Source organism: Cetorhinus maximus, chromosome 14, assembly GCF_964194155.1.
Source record: "Cetorhinus maximus chromosome 14, sCetMax3.hap1.1, whole genome shotgun sequence".
NCBI lineage: Eukaryota > Metazoa > Chordata > Chondrichthyes > Lamniformes > Cetorhinidae > Cetorhinus > Cetorhinus maximus.
In genome coordinates, this window is record NC_135892.1 from 45743546 (window position 1) to 45765049 (window position 21504).

A 21504-nucleotide genomic window follows, 5' to 3' on the forward strand; every position below is an offset into this window, starting at 1 on the left:
TGGATGATCCATCTCAGCCTGCTCCTGAGGTCCCGAGCATCACAGATGCCAGTCTTCCGCCAACTCAATTTACTCCACATGATATCAAGAAACGGCCAAAGCCACTGAATACAGCAAAGGCTGTGGGCCCTGACAACATTCTGCCTGTATTACTATAGATTTGTGCTCAAGAACTAGCTGCACCCATAGCCAAGATGTTTCAGTACATTTACAACACTGGCATCTACCCGACTGTGTGGAAAATTGCTCAGGTATGTTCTGTCCGTGAAAAACAGGATAAATCCTATCTGGCCATTATTGGCCCACCAGTCTATTCTCAATAATGAAAGTGACGGAAGGTGTCACCCACAGTGCTATCAAGTTCTTACACTGCAATAACTCATTCACTGATGCTCAGTTTGGATTCCATCACAACCATTTGGCTCCAGGCCCCATTACAGCCTTAGTCCAAACATGGGAGCTGAATTCCAGAGGTGAGGTGAGAGTGACTGCTTGACATCAAGGCAATATTTGGCTGAGTGTGGCATCAAGGAGCCCTAACAAAATTAAGGCAAAGGGGATCATGGGGAAAAATTCTCCACTGGTTGGAGTCATACCTAACACAAAGGAGGATAGTTGTGGTTGTTAGAGACTCAGCCTCAGAACATCACTGCAGGAGTTCCTCAGGGTAGGGTCCAAGGTCCAAGCACCTTCAACTGCTTCGTCAATGATCTTCCCTGCATCATAAGGTCAGTGGGAATGTTCGCTGACGATTGCACAGTGTTCAGTGCTATCCGTAACTGCTCAGATATTGAAGCAGTCCATGCCCGCATGCAGCAAGACCAGGATAACATTCAGACTTGGTCTGATAAGTGGCAACTAACCTTTGTTAAGACAAGTGTCAGGCAATAACACAAGCGTGGCAAGTAACTTACTTCCTGACTTCCCAAAGCCTGGCCACTGTATAGAAGGTACAAGTCAGAAGTGTGGTGGAATACTCTCCACTTGCCTGGATGAGTGCAGCTCCAGCGATATTCAAGAAGCTCCACACCATCCAGGACAAAGCAGCCTGCTTGATTGGCACCCCATCCACCATCTTAAACATTCAATCTGCCACTACCTGCATGCAGTGGACACAATCTTTACCATCTATTAGATCCACTGCAGCAACTCAGCAAGCCTCCTTCAACAGCACCTTCCAAACCCAACCTTTACCATCTAGAAGAACAAGGGTAGCAGTCGCATGGGAACACTACCACCTGTAAGTGAAACACCATCCTAACTTGGAACTATATCACCGTTCCTTTGCTGTCATTGGGTCAAAAATCTGGACTCACATCCTAACAATACTTTGGGTATACCTATACTACATGGGCTGCAGCGGTTTGAGGCAGCAGCTCACCAGCGTATTTCTGAGGGCAATTAGGGATGGGTAATAACTGCTGGCCTTGCCAGTGATGTTCACTTCCCATGAAAGAATAAAATTGCATAGTCTGTTAGCACTTCTGCCATCTCATTTATTCCAAGCATCAGTTTTTCATTAACACTAAGTTAGGAATGTTGTCCATTATCCATTTCAGACAGCCCTTCATAATATGTTCATCCAATGTGCTAAGTAATTTGCCAATGATACTTTTAACCTCCTGAAATCAACATTATGGGGACTCATTCACAATGCTGCTGCATTTCACATATAACTTTATAACAGTTGCTTTCTTCCTAAACCAACATCATTTTGGCACTGTTTTCATTCTTCCACACTGAAGCCAGTTACATGAAAGGAAAATATTATTAAAACACTAAAAACTCCTACATTCAATTATCAAATACCTCTAGTTATTTTCAAATTACTTATTTAATTATTTATTTCATGAATTCGTAAACTTTTCCTACTACTGAAACCATGAGCTGACAAAGTGCCACATTGATCAGCCATACATTGCTTGTCAGTGTGACAAATGGGAACCAGATTTATTGAGAGAGAGACAGAGAGAGAGAGAGAGAGAGAGAGAGAGATGTCCCAGTATCACATTAAACATTGTAAATCTGGATAATTTGGATGAAAATACTCCTCCAACACAGACTGGTCTTCCTTAGCTTAACTGATCACAGTTAAAGGAGTGTTACAATTGCCATCATCTGGAGCTTAAAAGGCTAAATCAAATAAGTCAGCGTTTCCACCCCAATGTTTATCAAATGATCTCAGCACTAAAGTGTGCAAATGGATATCCAACAAGAAAGCAGGATTGGACTTGGCTGTGATGAATCAATCACTGAAATCCTTTCCAATACTCACTTTCTAGATTCACTCAGTCAAAGTATCTAGGTGCAGTTGATGTCAATAAGAATCTTAGCTCAGTACCTTCAGAACAGAAGGGGAGAAAATCTTTTAGAAATAAAGTGAGTTAAATGCTAACCTTTCACAGATGTGGTTAAAACAGTTACGTGTTGTGCTGTTTTGGTATCTTCCCCAACAAGAGTGAACTGTGGTGCTCCTGCAGCCAAATTCTCACGTGATCCAGAGTTAATCCCTTTTAGCTTGGCTTTTGCATTTTCACTTATTTCCTGCTGTGAAGATCCCTCACTCGGTTGTACTGCAGACGTTAAGTACTGGTGCCCAACATCAGAACAAGATGAATTAACAATGTCAAGCCACGATTGTCTTTCCTGACAGGAATATTGTGATGGTGAAGCTGCAGATGCAATTGATCTACTGGTGCTCTCTGGTGAATAAGAACTTGATGCTTCACTAGACACAAATGGGGACTGAAGAGCAGGTGTCTGCAGGATTAGAAAAGCCAGAACAAGGTTCCATTCATTCTCAATCATTTTTTATCTAAATGTTTGAAGATATATAACCAGTTTCCATGCATATATAAAAATAGGCTTTCATTCCCACTGCACCTTATCACATCTCAAAGAAGTTGAAAAGACTTCAGATACGCTAAAGTGACTCATGTTATTAAAGCAAATATGGCAGCCAGCAAATATTTGCTCGATGAATGACTAATTAATCAGGCTGAGGGAGGAACAGTGGCCAAGACAAATGAACTCCTGCGCTTCTTTGAATCATGCAATGGGATCTTTAGCATCCATCTACAAGAATAAACATATCTGAAAGATGGCACCTCCAATGTACAATATGACTTAGTAATTACATTAAAGACACTTACACTGAATACCCAAATCCTAGAACAGAATTTCAACTAAGAGCACTGGTTCAGTGACGTCGCTATAAAGCCTGTAGCTTCTTCTCAAAACTTGCTTTATGCTGTGGTTGATAACTCATCATTAGACTCTTGTGCCATTAACTTAGGGTTATCCAAAACTCACTTCTCTCCTTTGTACAGTTGCTTTCTCATATCAAATCATATCACAGTGAGAAAGGATCTGGCCTCAGAAGATCATGGAGTAGAACTGGTATAGGTGAAAATTAGGAATAGCAAGAGTCAGAAAACACTGGTGGGAGTAGTTTATAAGTCCTCTAACAGCAGTTATACTGTTGGACAGAGCATTAAACAAGAAATTATTGGAGCTTGTAGCAAACTCACCAAGGCTCCTTAGGCAGCGCCTTCCAAACGCACGGCTACTACCATCTAGAAGGACAAGAGCAGCAGATACATGGGAGCACCACCACCTGGAAGTTCCCCTCCAAGCCACTTACCATTCTGGCTTGGAAATATATCGCCGTTCCTTCACCGGCACTAGGTCAAAATCCTGGAACTCCCTCCCTAACAGCATTGTGGATGTACCTACACCACAGGGACTGCAGCAGTTCAAGAAGGCAGCTCACCACCACCTTCTCAAGGGCAGTTAGGTATGGGCAATAAATGCTGGTCTAGCCAGCGACACCCACATCCTGTAACTGAATAAAAAAAAACAAAGGCAGTGTAATAGTTGTGGGGGATTTTAATCTTCATATAGACTGGGACAATCAATTGGCAAGAGTGGTCTAGAAGATGAGTATGTAGATTGTTTCTGTGACAGTTTCCTGGAGCAGTGAAGCTATTTTAGATCTAGTATTGTGTAATGAGGCACGGTTAACTAGTAATCTCACAGTAAAAGACCCATTGTGAAAAGCGATATACTAAATCTAACCTGTAAACTGTACCAAGATTCTTAACATGTTTGTGTTCTGTTAAAAGACAGTTACCTGCTGTTCTTCTGGTTGTAATGCATATGATAAGGGTGGCATCTCTGGTGGAATCTCCACATCTTCATGCTCACTTTCACTCCAACATTCTGCAACAAGGAGGAATTCACCATTGGCAGAAAATTACGTTTTGTTGACAATGAGACACGCTAGACACATCAGTGAATTTTCTACTCATTTTCCTAATCATATCAACAAAACACATACCTTCAGTTTTTGCTTCTGAAGCTGGAAAGACATACTGAATAGCAGCTAAGCCCATTTTATTAATCCACCTAAAAGATTAATGAGAATTATAGTCTGATATTGCACATATTCAATTGTACAAATTTGTATTGATGACAATGAATCCACAATTCACTATGAAACATACATATCACTTCTATTCAAATCTTTGATGATGTTGTTAACAAATGTTAGCACTACTGTTTTCAGATCTCAGCTACAGAAACATTCTAACTTGCATGATCAAAAAGTAAATTTTGGACTTATTTCATTGGATCCTTGGGTCCATACACACCAATGAGGTACCACATTTAATTTTGTTTCAGATTAACCTCTCTCAGCCTGTCTGCCAGAGGGAGTTCCTCATTTCTGCTCAGAGATGGGGAATAAGTTGGTTTGGAGACTAACTCCTGGTCGCTATCCTGTGATACCTGCTGGGAAATGAATATGTGTAGACATCATGTAAAGACAAGATTAGCGTTCTGATGAAAGGTCACAACCTGAAACGTTAGCTCAGTTTTTCTCTCCACAGATGCCGCCGGACCTGCTAAGTATTTCTAACGTTTTCTGTTTTTATTATAAAGGCAAGATTGTTTTGGCAGCTATGTTCCCAGTGCTGACAATCGCTGACGAGGCTGGGATAAAAAATAATGGCTCCTTAATGTCAGGTACTGGAGGGCTGGGAAGAAGGAGAAGGAAAAAATATATAATTAAAGTCAGTCAGGAGACTGCTGAAACAATGGCAATGTACAGCACACATCATTAATAGTTGGGTAGTTAAGATGATGTTAAGTAGAGTTGGTGTGTGTAAAGTTGAGAAACCAGATCATGGTCACCAAGTTAGAATGGACTCAATTAAAAACAGAAAATGCTGCAAAACCTCAGCAGGGCAGGTAACATCTGCAGAAAGAGGAACAGAATTAATGTTTCATAAACTTTTGTCAGAACTGGAAGAAGTTAGAGAGTTCATAAGCAAATGCAGGGGTGGTGGGGGCATTGTAGGATAGAATAGAAAAGAAGGCCAATGATAGGGTGGAGGGCAGAATTGATAAAATGACTAAAGGAATAATGGCTCAATGCAGAACAGCTGGTAATGGGTCAAGTAAAAAAAAAAACAAAAGATGGGTTGATAAATGGCGACAGCCAAACCTGCACCTTTTGTCTGAAAAAATTGTGAAGCATTATGATCCAAAGTTGTTGAAATCAATGTTGGGTCTGGAAGGCTGTAAAAGTACCAACTTGAAAGATATATCTGTCAAGGTGCTTTTCCTTGAGCTTCATTCCAGCAGCATAGAAGGTGGTGGTCAAAGATGTCAGGCTGGGAGTGGGATGGAGAATTAAAATGGCAAGCAACCAGAAGCTCTCATGCTTGTTGGCTGAATGGAGGTGTGCAACAAAGTGATCACCCAATTTGTGTCTGATCTCCCCCAAAAAAGAGGAGACCGCCTCAATGAGCAGCAATACAGGGAAGCGCAATGGGAAGAATGGATCAGGGTGTTGTGGAGGGAATAGTCTCTTTGGAATGCTGAAAGAGGAGGAGAAGAAGATATGTTTGCTGGTAGCATTGCATTGAAGATGGCAGAAATGTTGGGGTGATCTGTAAAATGTGAAGGCTGGTTTGTTGGAAGGTGAGGACAAGGGCTACTCTCTTGTGGTTCTGGAAGGGAAGGGGTGAGGGCATAGTGCAGGAAAAGGGGTGGTCATGCCATGGGCTCCATTAATCACAATGGAGGGGAATTGTTGATTGAGGAAAAAGGAAGACATACTGTAAGTATTGGTGTGGAAGGTGACATCACCAGAGTATATGTATGAAGGAAATGGGGAAACTGGGTAAATAGAATTTAGTCCCTACATGAAGTGGGTGGGAGGGGATGTAATCACAATAAGTGTGGGAGCTGGTGGGTTTATCGTAGACATTCATGAACAGCTGATTCTCAGGGGTTGAGGAAGGGATAAGACCATGTGAGGTGGGGATGGAAATTGAAAGCAGAGTTGATGAAATTTTTCAATTCAGGGTGAAAGCACAACACAGCATCAATTCAAACATCACTATTCAGGAAAAAGGGTGAGAGACTGGAGCTGAGTACAACTAGAACAAAGAATGCTGCACAATCACATGTAAAGGCAGGCATGGCTAGGACTCGTCGGTTTTCATAATGATACATTGGAAACTCCCAACATTATTATGGTATTACAAAACTAGAGACTCAGAAACAAATCTCAATAAGAGATAGATTCTGAAAAAAAAATTGTTCCTTTGGACTTCAAAGAAATATTAAATAAGATGAGGAACCATAACTCCATAACTCACTGAATAATAACTTTTCTACTATGTAACTCTCCTCAGTCTTTCAGTGACCATTTAAATTGATATTCCCTTATCATTGACTCCAACCATAATGGAAATAGTATTTCACTTTCCACTTCAAAAGTGGGAATAGTCTTAATTGGGCTGTACCCATTGGAGTTTAGAAGAATGAAAGGTGACCTTATTGAAACCTAAGACCCTGAGGGGACTTGATAGGGTAGGTATTGGGAGGATGTTTCCACATGTGTGGGACACTAGAACCAGGGGACACAGTTTAAGAATGAGAGGTTTACCGTTTAAGATGGATATGAGGAGAATTTTTTTCTCTCAATGGGTCGTTAGTATGTGGAATTCTCTTCTCTAGAAAGTAGTGGAGGCTGGGTCATTGAATTTATTCAAGGCTGAGTTAGACAGATTTTTGATAGACAAGGGAGTCAAGGGCTATGGGGGGCAGACAGGAGAGTGGAGATGAGATCACAGCCAGATCAGCCATGATCTTATTGAATGGTGCAGCAGGCTCAAAAGGCTAAATGGCCTGCTCCTGCTCCTAAGTTCTATGTTCCTATATTCCTAAGTGCAGCCCCAATAGCTCAAGTCTCCACAAAACTGACCTTCCCTATTCATCATCTAACTCTATTTATACATTTGCTGTGAAGCTATTTCATTTTCAATATATTGTACACCTTCAGCACAGGGAGAAACAGATCAGTAAACTCAACACATGGCTAAATGAGTGGTGTGGGAAGGAGCAGTTCCATTTCATGGGGAATGAGCACCAGTGCTGAGACAGGAAGGAGCTGTACCATTGGGACCAAGGTCCCAGCAAAAAGTAAAACTAGGATTGTGAATAAAATAAAACTATAAACTAACAACTTGGGTGGAAGGAACGGCATGAACTTACCACAAAAAGAATCAGGAGAACAAAATAAAGGAAGGGATAAGGATAACATGAATGGCCAAAGATTGGATAAAATCATACAGCATAAAGATAAAATAACTATTAAAAACAGAGAGTAATTAAAAACCTTGCATTTATATAGCACCTTTCACAATCAGTGGACATCTCAAAGTGCTTTACAGCCAATTAATTACTTAAGAAGTATAGTCAATGTTGTAGGAAATGCTGCAACTATTTTGCATGCACAAATTCCCACAAACAGCAATGTGATAATGACCAGAGGATCTGTTTTTGTGAAGTTGATTGAGGTATAAACATTGGCCAGGAAACTGAGGATAACTCCACTGTTTTCCTTTAAAATAGTCCCATGCCTGAGGAGCAGTTTAACATTTAACGTTTCATCTGAAAGACAGCACCTTGTGTAGTTCTCCCTCAGAACTGCTCTAGAGTGTCAGCCTTGTTTCACGTGCTCGAGTCCTGGAATGGGACCTGAATTCACAAACTTCTGAAGCAAGAGGTTTTTAAAAATTCTTTCATGGGTTCTGCATGTCATGGGCAAGGCCAGCATTTGTTGTCCATCACTAATTGCCCGAGAAGGTGGGGGTGAGCCTTCTTCTTGAAATACTGCAGTTCATATGGTGTAGAGAGGGAGTTTCAGATTTTGACTCAGCAACAGTGAAGGAATGGTGATATAGTTCCAAATCAGGCTGCTGTGTGGTTTGGAGGGAAACCTGGAGCTGGTGGTGTTCCCATGTGATTGCTGGTCTTGTCTTTCTAAGTGGTAGAGGTTTCAGGTTTGGAAAGTGCTGTTGAAGGAGGCTCAGCGAGTTGCTGCAGTACATCATGTATATGGTACATGCTGATGCCACTGTGCGCCAGTGGTAGAGGGAATGATCATTTAAGGTGGTGGAAGGGGTGCTGATCCAGCAAGCTGCATCATCCTGGATGGTGTCAAGATTCTCGAGTATTGTTGGAGCCACACTCATCCAGGGAGGTGTAGTGTATTCAATCACACTCCTGACTTGTGCCTTGTAGATGGTGGACAGGCTTTGGGGAGTCAGGTGGTGAGTTACTTACTGCAGAATTCCCAGCCTTTGACCTGCTCTTGTAGCCATAGTATTTATATGCCTGGTCCAGTTCAGTTTCTACATACAAACATACAAATTAGGAGGAGTAGGCTATTTGGCTACTCAAACCTGCTCCACCATTTGATAAGATTATGGCTGCTTTGATTGTGGCCTTAGCTCCACTTTCCTACCTACTTCTTAAACCTTTTGACTCAATCGTTCATCAAGAATCTAACTAATGGTAGCCTCCGGGAGGTTGATAGTGGGGGATTCGACAATAGCAATGTCTTTGAATGTCAAGGGGGAGGTTAGATTCTGTCTTGTTGGAGATGGTCATTGTCTGCACTTGTGGAGCAGATGTAATCATTCCCATATATCACCATGCAAGTGACACCAACTGAAACAGACTGACACACAAATAAAAACAATTTAAACTACCAGTACAACAATATCTGCATAATTCCAAACAATATTGAAGAACAGGAGGCAATGATTTGTAGTGCAGAATGTGATGTAGCAGGGATAATTGAAACATGACTACATAGAGAGCAGGATTGCAGGATGTAACACATGTAGGAAAAAAAGTGAAGGAATAAGGGGAGATAGAATCTCTGCACTAGTTAAAGATAACATAATGGCTGTTGAAAAATAGGGTGTAACCAGCAATATGATAGACACAATTTCATTCATGTTGAAATCAAGTTTCGTTGCCGTCTTCTACTAACTCATTCTTTCCAAATACTTCCTAACCTCAAGTATATTTCATGCTTTATCCTGCAGTCTCCTGGTTTTTAAAAACACAGATTGCATCATCTAACCACGGCTTCCATTTTCCCCCCTATTTTCTTCAGCCTTGAATATGGGTCTTGACCCTTCAACTTGCTTTCTCAATTTAAATCAACAGACCAAAATTGAAAGATACATTTTAGCTATCTCTTAAATCACTGCCACTAAACTCACAAAAAACAGCCACACCACTTAATACTTACTTGCTCATGTCATCAGCATTCTCTGCAGCAAAGTAGAAGTTCTTGAACTGTGGATGACTGGCCTTTATTGCACTTGATTAAGAGAATAGAAAATAGATAATAAAGGGACAAATTTCAAGTTGTTCGAATTCTTCTCATCTTAATGTTATACTTTTAAAGGTCAAACTGCCAATTTTTAAAAAATATTTGCCCACAACAACCAATGTATTAACAAATGTTAGCATAGCTTTTACAAACATGTACATTAGTGAAAAACATTTGTCATTCTATTGAAATGGAAGTTTGGATAATTTCTGAACACTACAGTTCAAACATCGGCATGAATATTTATAACTTCTTTACAAGTCCTTTTACTGTCAAAATATTTGCTGAAAAGCAAACTGACCTCAAAAAAGGTTTTGACTTTGCCCAAACTGACAACTTGCAGTTATGTAACTGTATTGTCATTGTGTGTGTTATTTACTTTTTTCCTTCTCCTGCTCAATGACATGTCATAGAGTTATAATCAATTACAGAATAGGAGGCTGCTATTCGGCCCATCGAGTCTTTGCTACCTCCTAATGGAGCAATTCAGTCAGTCCCATTCCCTAGCTCTATCCCTGTAGCCCTGCCAGCTTATTTCCTTCAAGTGCCCAACCAATTTTTTTTTGAAATCACTGATCTGCTCTGTTTCCACTGCCATTTAGACCAGGTGACTTATCCACTCTAAGCTAGCCAGCCTTTTCAGTACCCCTTCTCAATTTTTATCTGATCCATTACCTCTACCGATATTTTGGCATTTTCTCTTCTTTAGTAAGCACTGGTACAAAGTAATCATTCTGTACTCTAGCTTTGCCTTGAGTCATGGAAGCCGTAGCGTACACACGTGCACTGAAATTAACCCGGAAGTCTAAACTCCTGATGGACTGATGTCTGCTGCCCAGGTCCTTCCGCGAATATCCCTGACGCAGAGTTTGGTGTCAGAGACTTGGGACCAGACAAGTGGGACTTAACTGCTAATTTACTTGAAATGTTATGCTGGTTAGTACTTGGTCTGACTCAATGATTAATCAACGTAACTAAACTGAGCACCACAACTGAACCCATCAATCGCCCCTTATCCGGCCCATACTAACCCCCATGACCTGACTAGCCACACCCCCCCCCACCCCCAACCCAAGCTGGCTACCCCTCACCACATGGCTAATCCCCCCAACCCAACTCTCTTCCAAAACTTGTCCATCCCAACTACCCCCCTACCTGGCTACCCCTCCACCTGACCTGCCTACCCTCACCCCCTGACTCGCCCTGAACTGACCCGACTAACTCCCTACGTGACTACCCTCCCCCTAGCTGAACTGACTACTTGGGACAGACTAGCCACCCTGCACCTGACTCAGCACACCCATCCGACTCGACAAACCCCTGACGCGACTGAACTCAACCCCACCTGACTACTCCCCTACCCGACCTGACTACCCCACCAACCCACTCAACTATCACCCCCAACCTGAGCCGATGAGCCCCCCAAGTGATCCGACTACCTCAACTTGACCCAACTAACCTGACCCTGGAGCCGCCCCCAACTAGCCCCTCCCACAACCAATCCGTCTAAACATTTCACCTGACTACTGCTCCTGCCCCAACAACCCCATCCAACTACCCCTTGACCTGACCTGCCTAACTCTTCCCGTGTCTGACCCGGCTTAATTTATCCAAAACACTCATTTGTCTCTCGCGTGCCACCTTCAATAAATCTCAAGTTTCAAAATGCCCAGAACTTTCCTCATACATACATATGAATTAGGAGGGGGCCTGTTGAGCCTGCTCCGCCATTCAATAAGATCATGGTTCATCTGATTTTGTCATCAACTCCACTTTCCTGTCTACTCCCTATACCTGTTGATTCCCTTGTCAATCAAGAATATATCTAATTCAGCCTTAAAAGTATTCAATGATCCAGCCTGCATGGCTCTCTGGAGAAGAAAATTCCACACACTAATGATCCTTGGAGAGAAAAAATTTCTTCTTATCTCCATCTTAAATGGGAGCCCCTAATTTTTGAACTATGTTCCCCTGTTCTCATCTCCTCATAAGAGAAAACACCCTGTCAAGTCCCCTCAGGATCTTATATGTTTCAATGAAATCACCTTTCATTCATCTAAACTCCAATGGATACAGGCCCAGCTTGTCCAACTTTTCCTCATAAGATAACCCCTTCATCCCAGGAATCAGTTGAGTGAGCCTTCACTGAACCGCTTCTAATTTAATTATATCCTTTCTTAATTAAGGAGAACGAAACTGCATACACTACTCCAGATGTGATCTCACCTATGCCCTGAACCAATTGCAGCAAAACATCCCTACTTTTATATTCCATTCCACTTGCAATAACAACATTCCAGTTGCCTTCCTAATCACTTGCTGTGCCAGCATACTAACCTTTTGTGATTCGCACCAGGACACCCTGATCCCCCTTACCACAGAGTTCTGCAATCTCTCGCCATTTAAGTAATTCACTGCTTTTTTATTCTTCCTGCCAGAGTGGACAAGTTCATATTTTCCTAGTCCATCTGCCAATTTTTTGGCAAGCCAATTAACCTATCCAAATCCCTATGTAGGCTCTTTATGTCCTCCTCACAATTAACTTTCCTACCTACTTTTGTGTTATCAGCAAATTTAGCAACCATACATTCGGTGCCTCCATCCAAATCATTATATAGATTGTAAGTAGTTGAGGCCCCAGCACTGATCATTGTGGCACTCCACATATTAGAGGTTGCTAAGCTGAAACTGACCCATTCGCATACAAACATATGAATTAGGAGCAGGGGTAGGCCACTCCTCGAGCCTGCTCCACCATTCAATAAGATCAAGGCTGATCTGAATGTAATCCCAACCCCACATTCCTGCCTACTCCCGATAACCTTTCACTCTCGTTAATCAGGAATCTACCTAGCTCTGCCTTAAAAATATTCAAAGACTCTGCTTCCATTGCCAGTCCAAAGACACTCAACCCTCAGAAAAAATTTCTCCTCATCTCGGTCTTAACTGAGCGACCCCTTATTTTCAAACAGTGACCCCTAGTTCTAGATTCTCCCACAAGAAGAAACATTCTCTCAACATCCACCCTGTCAAGACCCCTCAGGATCTTAAAGTTTCAATTAAGTCGCCTCTTACTCTTTTAAACTCCAGTGGATACAAGCCTAACCTATCAAGCCTTTCCTCACAAGGCAACCCACCCATTCCTGGTATTAGCCTAGTAATCCTTCTCTAAACAGCTTCTAAAGCATTACATCTTTCTTTAAATAAGGAGACTGTACACAATACTCCAGATGTGGTCGCACCAATACCCCATACAACTGGAGCATAACCTCCCTACTTTTGTAATCAATTCCCCTCACAATAAATGATAACATTCTATTAGCTTTCCTAATTACCTGCATACACCATTGTACCTGCATACGAACCTTTTGTGATTCATGCACTAGGACACCGAGATCCCTCTACACCTCAGAGGTCTGCAATCTCTCACCATTTAGATAATAAGCTTCTCTTTTTATTCTTCCTGCCAAAATGAACAATTTCACATTTGCCCACATTATGCTCCATTTGCCAGATCTTTGCCCACTCACTTAACCTACCTATGTCACTTTGTAGCCTCCTTACGTCCTCTTCATAATTTACTTTCCTACCTATCTTTGTGTCGTCTGCTAATTTAGCAACCATTCCTTCAGTCCCTTCATCCAAGTCATTTATGTAAATTGTAAAAAGTTGAGCCCCAGCACTGATCCTGTGGCACTCCTCTCGTTACATCCTGCCAATCAGAAAAAGATCCATTTATGCCTACCTTGTTTCCTGTTAGTGAGCCAATCTTCTATCCATGCCAATTTGTTACCCCTACATGAGCTTTTATTTCTGCAATGACCTTTGATGTGGCGCCTTATCAAAATGCTTTCTGGGAATCTAAGTACAGTACATCCACCGATTCCCCTTTATCCACAGCATATGTTACTCCTTCAAAGAACTCCAATAAATTGTTTAAACATGATTTCTCTTTCACAAAACCATGTTGATACTGCCTGGTTACCTTGAATTTTCCAAGTGCCCTGCTATAACATCTTCTACAATAGTATCTAACATTTTCCCTACGACAGATGTTAGTTCGCTAACTGAAATGTAGTTTCCTGCTTTCTTTCCCCCTCCCTTTTTGAATAATTTATCCCTACTCTCTGCTTCTTGTTAGCTAACCAATCCTCTACCCATGCTAATATGTTATCTCCTACATCATGAGCTCTTATTTTGTGCAGTGAACTTTGGTGTGGCACCTTATCAAATGTTGTTGGGAATTCAAGTACACCCTATCTACAAGTTCTCCTTTATCCACATTTCTTTTTACTTCCTCAAAGATCTCTAAAGAAATTAGTCAAACATGATTTCCCTTTCACAAAAATATATTGATTCTGCTTGATTGCATTAAGATTTTTGAAGTGCCCTGCTATAACCTCCTTAATAGTGGCTGATAACATTTTCCCTATGATAGGTGTTAGGCTAACTGGCCTGTAGTTACCTGCTGTCTGTCTCCCTCCTTTTTTGAATAGAGGAGTTAAATTTTCTATTTTCCAATCTGAAGGGACCTTTCCAGAATCTAGGGAATTTTGGAAAATTACAACCAATGCAATCATTATCTCAGCACCATTATTTTTTTAAGACCCTAGGATGAAGCCCATCAGGTCCTGGGGACTTGTCAGTCATTTGTTCCAATATCTTATTCAGTACCCTTTCCCTGGTGATTGTAATTGTTTTAAGTTCCTCCCTCCCTTTTATCTCTTGACTTACAAGTATTTCTGGGATGTTATTTATATCTTCTACAGTGAAGATGGACACAAAATACCAGTTCTGCCATTTCCTTATTTCCCATTAATACCCCAGACTTTCCCTCCAGAGGGCCCACACGCACTTTAATTACTCTTTTCCTTTTTCAATACCACTAAGAACTCTTACTATCTGATTTTATATTTCTTGCTAACTTGCTGTCAAACTCTAATTTCTCCCTCCCTATTATTTTTTTAGTCTTTTTTGTTCGCGTTTATATTCTGTCCAATCTTCTGACCTATCACTAGTCATTGCACAATTGTATGCTTTTTCTTTCAATTTGAAACTATTTTTAACTTCCTTAGCCACAGATGGTGCATTTGTCTTCCTGAGCCTTCCTTTCTCACTGGAATGTATCTTTGCTGAGCGTAATGAAATATCTCCTTAAATGTCTGCCACTCCACTGACCTACCCCTTAACCTAATTTCTCAGTTCACTATAGCCAGCTCTGCCTTCATATCCTTGTAATTGCCTTTAATTAAGTTTAAAACACTAGTCTTAGGCACATTTTTCACCCCCTCAAACTGAATACTAACTTCAATTATGTTATGATCACTGCTGCCTGGAGGCTCCTTTACTATGAGGTCATTAATTAAACCTGCCTCACTGCACACTACCAGGTCTAGAATAGCCTGCTCCCTGTTAGGCTCTGGAATGTGGACCTTTAAGAAATCATCCTGAAAACACTATCAATTCATTTTCCAAGTTACATTTGCTGATCAGATTCATCCAATCTATATGGAGGTTAAACTCACCAATGATTATTGTACTGCCTTACTTACAAACCCCCATTAATTCTTCCTGCATACTCCATTCTACAGCAGCATTACTATTATGGAGCCTATAAACTGCTCCCACAATTGACTTCTTACCTTTACTATTTCTTCTCTCTACCTAACTGATTGCACATCTTGATCTTCTTATAAGGTCATCTTCCTCTACTGTACTAATGTCGTTCTTAATTAACAACACTATCCCACCAACTTTTCCTAGCTTCCTGTCCTTCCAAAACCCTGGAGTATTCAGGTCCCAGCCTTGGTCATCTTGCAGCCACATCTCTGTAATGGCTATTAGGTCACACATATTTATTTCCATTTGAGCTGACAATTCAGAAACAGAGCATTTAATTCTGTCTTCTTACCATTCTTGCAAACTCTTACCTTATCTGTTGGTGATCTCTAAGTTTACATGCTCTGTCCCTTCCTCCGCACTCTGGTTATCATTATCCATATTGCTACTCTGCTCTATTGCCTTGTCCTTTCTCTTTAATTGACCATATTTCCCCTTAAAGCCGTCTCTACCACCCTAGTTATATGACTCATCAGAACACTGGTCCCAGCACAGTTCAGGTGAAGACCATCCCAACGGTACACCCTTCATACTTCCCCAATACCTGTGCCATTGTCCCAAGAATCAAAACCCATTTCTCCTAGACCAATCTTTTGAGTCATGCATTCAACTCCCTGATCTTATTTAGCCTATGCCAACTCGCTCGCGGCTAAGGTTGTAATCCTGAGATTCTTAACTTTGAGGCTTTGCTTTTTAATTTAGCCCCTCAGTACTCATACTCTCCTAGCAGAATCTCTTTCGCAGACCTACCCATGCCATTGGTACCCATTTGGATGACGGCAACTGGATCCTTCCCCTCCCACCCCAAGTTTCTCTCCAGGCCCAAGGGGATATTCTTAACATTGGCACGGGCAGGCAACACAGCCGTCTGGACTCTTGCCCTCAGCTACAAAGAACTGTGCCTATCCTCCTGACTATACTATCTCCTACTACCTCAACATTCCTATTTAATTCCCCACTTGAATGGCTTCCTATATCATGGTGCCATGATCAGTTTGCTCATCCACCCTGTATCCCCAATACATCCATACATGCTACAAGAATCTCAAAACTGTTGTACAGTTGCAAAGGCTGAGGCCCCTCCACTTCTACCTTATCGATTCCCATACCTGTCGCATTCACAGTCACACCCTCCTGTCCCTGACCATGGACCAAATCAAATGACCGTAGCCTAAGAGATGTGACTGCCTTCTGAAACATAGTGTCTAGGTAACTTATCCTCTCCCTGATGCATCATATTATCTGTTGCTTGGCCTTCAGTCATTGACTCTGAGCTGAAGCTCCTTGGGCCGTAGACACTTACTGCAGACATGTTTGTTGTGGATCACACCGGTATCCACCAGCTTCCTTAAAATTGTATCCCTGCTCTCATCAGCCTGTGCTTATGCCATACATCCAAGCACCGCAAATTCAAAATATTTGTCCTCACTTTTAAATTCTTGGTGGCATTTGTAATCTTCCCCAACCCTAAATTCTGTTTCTGCTGTTCCAAAAGCCATTAACCCTCTTCTCCAAGGGTGTTAGAACCTTCAGGGACCATGGCCCTGTATTGGACTTTTCATTCTGAACCTAACTGTGTTTTAATTTCTTTCTCACCTCAAAGAGCTTCTCAAAAACTTCAATTATGAGAATGTCTCCAGTTATTTCCCCTCCCCTCACTCCCTGCTATAGATTCTCTAAACCCCATTTTGGAATGTTTTATCACATGAAAAGCATTATAAAAATGCAAGAACTTGTTGAATACAAACTGGTTAAGGTGTGGGTTTCATTACTGATTGTACATATTAATTACTGCATTACTTACTGTTTCCTTTTGCACTCCATCCATTGATCAATCTTGAACTCGGATAAATTAATGAAACCTTCAGCTTTCTCTGCCTATGGAAAAGGCAGAATTGGTTAACATTTAGCAAAGAAGAGCTCAATTATCATCAATGCAATGAGACTGTTTGCCTAGAACTATTTTTTGTTCAATTTCTGCTCTAAAATTTTACTTTAAAATGGACCAAACAACACATTATACCACTGTAATAATTGGGAAATACTTGAAAGCAAATCACACTAAGCTGTTATAATAACTAAAACTCCTATCACAGAAAGCACAGCAATTCCCTACACACCTTTTAAATAGTAAGGCAGTCTGAGCAGTAGAATACTCAAAGATGATCTATCTCAAATTGTAATTGACCAATTCACAATATAAATATGGGTGAGCAATGCAACAGATGATATCCTCTCTCATCATCCCCCTCCTTCAAAACCCCCCCTGCCCCACTCCCTCCACCCCACCACCACTGTGAATTCAGCAGTATCCTCTGGTTTGGAATAGTGTTCATAACACTCCTTCCACTCAGGTCTGTTTAGCCTTGAACCTGGACTCTGCAACCAGTTGGTTGTGAAATGAACAATTTATGGAGTATTTTGAACATATATGTTGCATATTTTGACAGATAAAAGAGGCATTTAGGTGAGAAATGGGACTTGTTAAAACTATGAGTGCCCATATTGCTCCAAAATGATGTCCACAGTGCATGCACTCACTTGTGGGGAAAATTGCACCAACACTACATTGACAAAGGCATTAGCACCCAAACATCCACCAGAAGTGTACAGATTAGCCAGATCTGATTTGACGCCAGTACTGCCATTTTGGAACTCCATGTTCCAGTTAACATCCTCCCTTAACCTTGCCCAACTAAACACTTATTCAGCAGCAGAAAGCACCACCTCACCAGTGTTATTTAAGGTTAGTTGCTGGTTGATTTATTCTGGCTATGGGTACATTTCTACAAGTCTTCAATACTTTCTGTATTTGTTTCAAGTTGTAAAAGTCTACAGGGAGTGGTGTGGCAGGTGAAGGAATTTTTCTGATTTCAAGGCTTCTGCACAAACCAGTTGCCCCTAGACATGGTGCACGACAGGCATTCCCCTTGGAATACAGCAAGACAGGGAGAATGAACAGAAGGCCACACAGAGCAGGACAAATTACTCAAAGACAGAGGAGGAGTGGGAGAAGGACTCTCACCAGGAAGCCATATCCACCCAAAACGTTGAACGAACAATCATATCAGTTAGGAACAGTGAGAAGTCCGCACTTCAGTAAGGATATCTTCATTGAAATCTGTCAACCATTGTAGCCACAACAGCAAATTAGTGTGCAGTCTGTATCACACTCAACAAACATGGGTTTATCACAAATTGAGATTCCCATGGCTGTTTTCAGGGGCTATCCAATATATCTTTTAATTCTCACTTATCTCTTATTGCCTTAAGGTATTCTATCAGTGAGCCAGTGAGGAATTAATGCTCTTCTAAACTTATGCACTGGTATTTTACCTTATACATTCAAAATATTCTATAGTTCAAATTCAAGTAGACAACAAAGCAAAAGGCCTATTCTTAATTTACAGTATTCTTTTTACAAGTGCTTTAACCCTGGTGTATCTTTAGTTAAATTTCCAAATATTCTTGCATTCTTGAAAGACCTTGATCAGCTTTGTACACAGATACACGTGCTGACACATTTTGTCAAAATGATAAAATGTTGCAACTAACATTTAGGTAATTTTACACAATTGTAAAGCTTACTCTGTAAATATTGTATCGATTGCACAAGTTGAATCTTTGGTATAGAGAAACTAATTTATGAAGTTAACAATTCCTGTCAATTTTCAAAACACAGCCTATTTCAGAAATGTCAACACTGTTCTCTGTCATGTTATAAAGGATATGATGGCACTGCAACTGTAGCATCAATGCAAAGCAATTTTGCTTCTCACCAGTGCTGCAGTTGTGGCATAAACACAGTGTGAATCCATTCTCTGGTGAAGGAAGTTTCACTCAGCTTCACTTAAATGTAGATTGGGCCTTTGCAGCTAATTTGAAGTCCAGATTTACAGGTGATGTTAAATGTGTTCTGCAAATTTAATATTCAGAAATGCACCAATGTTGAACTTGCAGGAGAATATCAATATACCATAAAAACGTTCCTTCTTTCAGATTTTAACTATGAAACCACCAGATTCTAGATTCAAAGTGCTTGACCAGACTTTTGATTCGTATAGATACTTCATGTCAATGACGTCAACAGTTCTGTTAATTAAGACATTTGTTAATCTTTCTTTTCCGCTTTATGGGCTGTGCTACTTATGAGGGAGAAGCAGCTAGCTTCAAGCAAATTGCTTCATTTTTGGAAATTGACATGAATCAGCAACTAGGGGAAGATAAATGGCTATCATACTGATTAAATACTGGGCTGTGTTTTATCTTTACTGAGTATTTATGGCAAACCAAGATTCCAGCAAGATGCTTTGAATGTTTATTTATTGCACAAGTATATGGCGACCATCTGACAAAGCACCAAAGCAGTTTGGTTACTGTTCATGAGCAGAGTCCTTGTCACAGATGGTGAGCTGCAAAACATATCAGACTATGAACCTGCACAGTTTTATCACTTGAAGCCTAATGTACGTTCCACTTTCTGCTCTCACAACTACCTCTCCTCAGCCTCTTTGGCTCCTTGAAGTAGTGCACCTCTAGTGATGTCTGTTGCTCACCACATCTTTTCAGCTTTGGTATCAATGTCTCGTTTGCAAAATCTGTAAACCTGAGCTTAATTCAGCCCAGTGGCATTGAAGCATCTGTCAAGAAAGCCTGGGCCTGCTGAGTATTATCAGAGTTTTAAGTTTTTATAACGTAATATTTGGGGAATATCTGTCAGATCAATATTAGTTACATGATCCAACTCCTTTTAGTGGTTACATCACATGCACAGTATTTGCTTAGCCAATGAATGTGCTTAATGAATATGTTTGCTCTTGCACATCTTCATTACTTAAATGTACACATTTGTTTTCTCCCCCACCCTGCCTGGCTCTGTCTCAGTCTGCTGAGCTACAGCTAAGACAATGAGCAGTTAATCAACTTCCTGAACTGGTCACTAGAAGTTTGCAAGATGGTCGCAACAATTTCCCTTTTTTCTACCATGCAAGCAATGCACTTCTGTTCGCCTTAGTTCTTAAACTGTAATTCAAATAATAGACAACTGCTCTCATGTTATTCAAATACCAGATTACAAATCTCAAGTCAAACTTGAACTTAGGAATGAAAGGCTTAACATATGAGGAACGTTTGAGGACTCTGGGTCTATACTTGATGGAGTTTAGAAGGATGAGGGGGGATCTGATTGAAACTTACAGAATACTGAAAGGCCTGGATAGAGTGGACGTGGGGAAGATGTTTGTATTAGTATGAGAGACTAGGACCCGAGGGAACAGCCTCAGAGTAAAGGGAAGACCTTTTAGAACAGAGATGAGGAGAAACTCCTTTAGCCAGAGAGTGGTGAATATCTGGAATTCATTGCCACAGAAGACTGTGGAGGCCAGGTCATTGAGTGTATTTAAGACCGAGATAGATAGGTTCTTGATTGGTAAGGGGATCGAAGGTTACGGAGAAGGCGGGAGAATGGGATTGAGAAACTTATCACCCATGATTGAATGGCGGAGCAGACTCAATGGGCCGAATGGCCTAATTTCTGCTCCTATGTTTTATGGTCTTAACTGGAGACACAGAAATATTCAGTCAATTTGATATTACATATACTCACACACTGGTTTGTATACCAATACAGGTGGGTCCCTTTCAGCACAAACCAATATTTTTTCCATTTGGTGCCAATTAAGCCCTTGTTGGTTTTCTTCTTATAGAGCCATCCCTGGAAGTCTGCCTGACCAAGTTCTTTGCAGGAAATCCTTCGTCTGCTCATTGTTGAGTTTCCTATAAATAACAAGTTCATTTGAGCACTCTAAACTCAGTCTACTGTGGACTGTCAAACCAAATAAATTATTTGAATTTGTGCACAATGTATTGAAATGTTATTTTTAAATACAAAATGATCAAATAACCATTACTCTTCAAATCATTATAATTATAACAGCAGCTGGACCTAGTCCACTGCTCTTTCTTACGATCTAACAAATTATACTGGATGCGCAGTACAAGAAAGTTACCTCCAATCTTCCTTCTAGCTGAACGTAACGCAACCTGTGAAGACAAGACAAATAAGTTGCAGCATTTGGCTTCATAGATCACAAACGTTTGAAGCACTTTTTATGCATGCAGCCAGCTCAATCAGGAAACCTTTCACTAATATCTGACTGCTACTGACGCACAACACAAAAGAA

General features: G+C 41.0%; 1 protein-coding gene across 1 annotated transcript in view; it reads right to left on the bottom strand.

The window, feature by feature from the left end:
• The window catches only part of LOC144690058 (connector enhancer of kinase suppressor of ras 3-like), a 340571-nt gene that overhangs the window by 47868 nt on the left and 271199 nt on the right, over positions 1-21504 (bottom strand). The window contains exons 14-20 of the mRNA XM_078557565.1: positions 21331-21364; positions 20928-21097; positions 17127-17200; positions 9620-9691; positions 4340-4407; positions 4133-4221; positions 2397-2760 (exon numbers count right to left, since the gene is read on the bottom strand). Of these exons, the coding sequence (XP_078413691.1) occupies positions 2397-2760; positions 4133-4221; positions 4340-4407; positions 9620-9691; positions 17127-17200; positions 20928-21097; positions 21331-21364 (871 nt within the window). The remainder of the gene's footprint in view (positions 1-2396; positions 2761-4132; positions 4222-4339; positions 4408-9619; positions 9692-17126; positions 17201-20927; positions 21098-21330; positions 21365-21504) is intronic.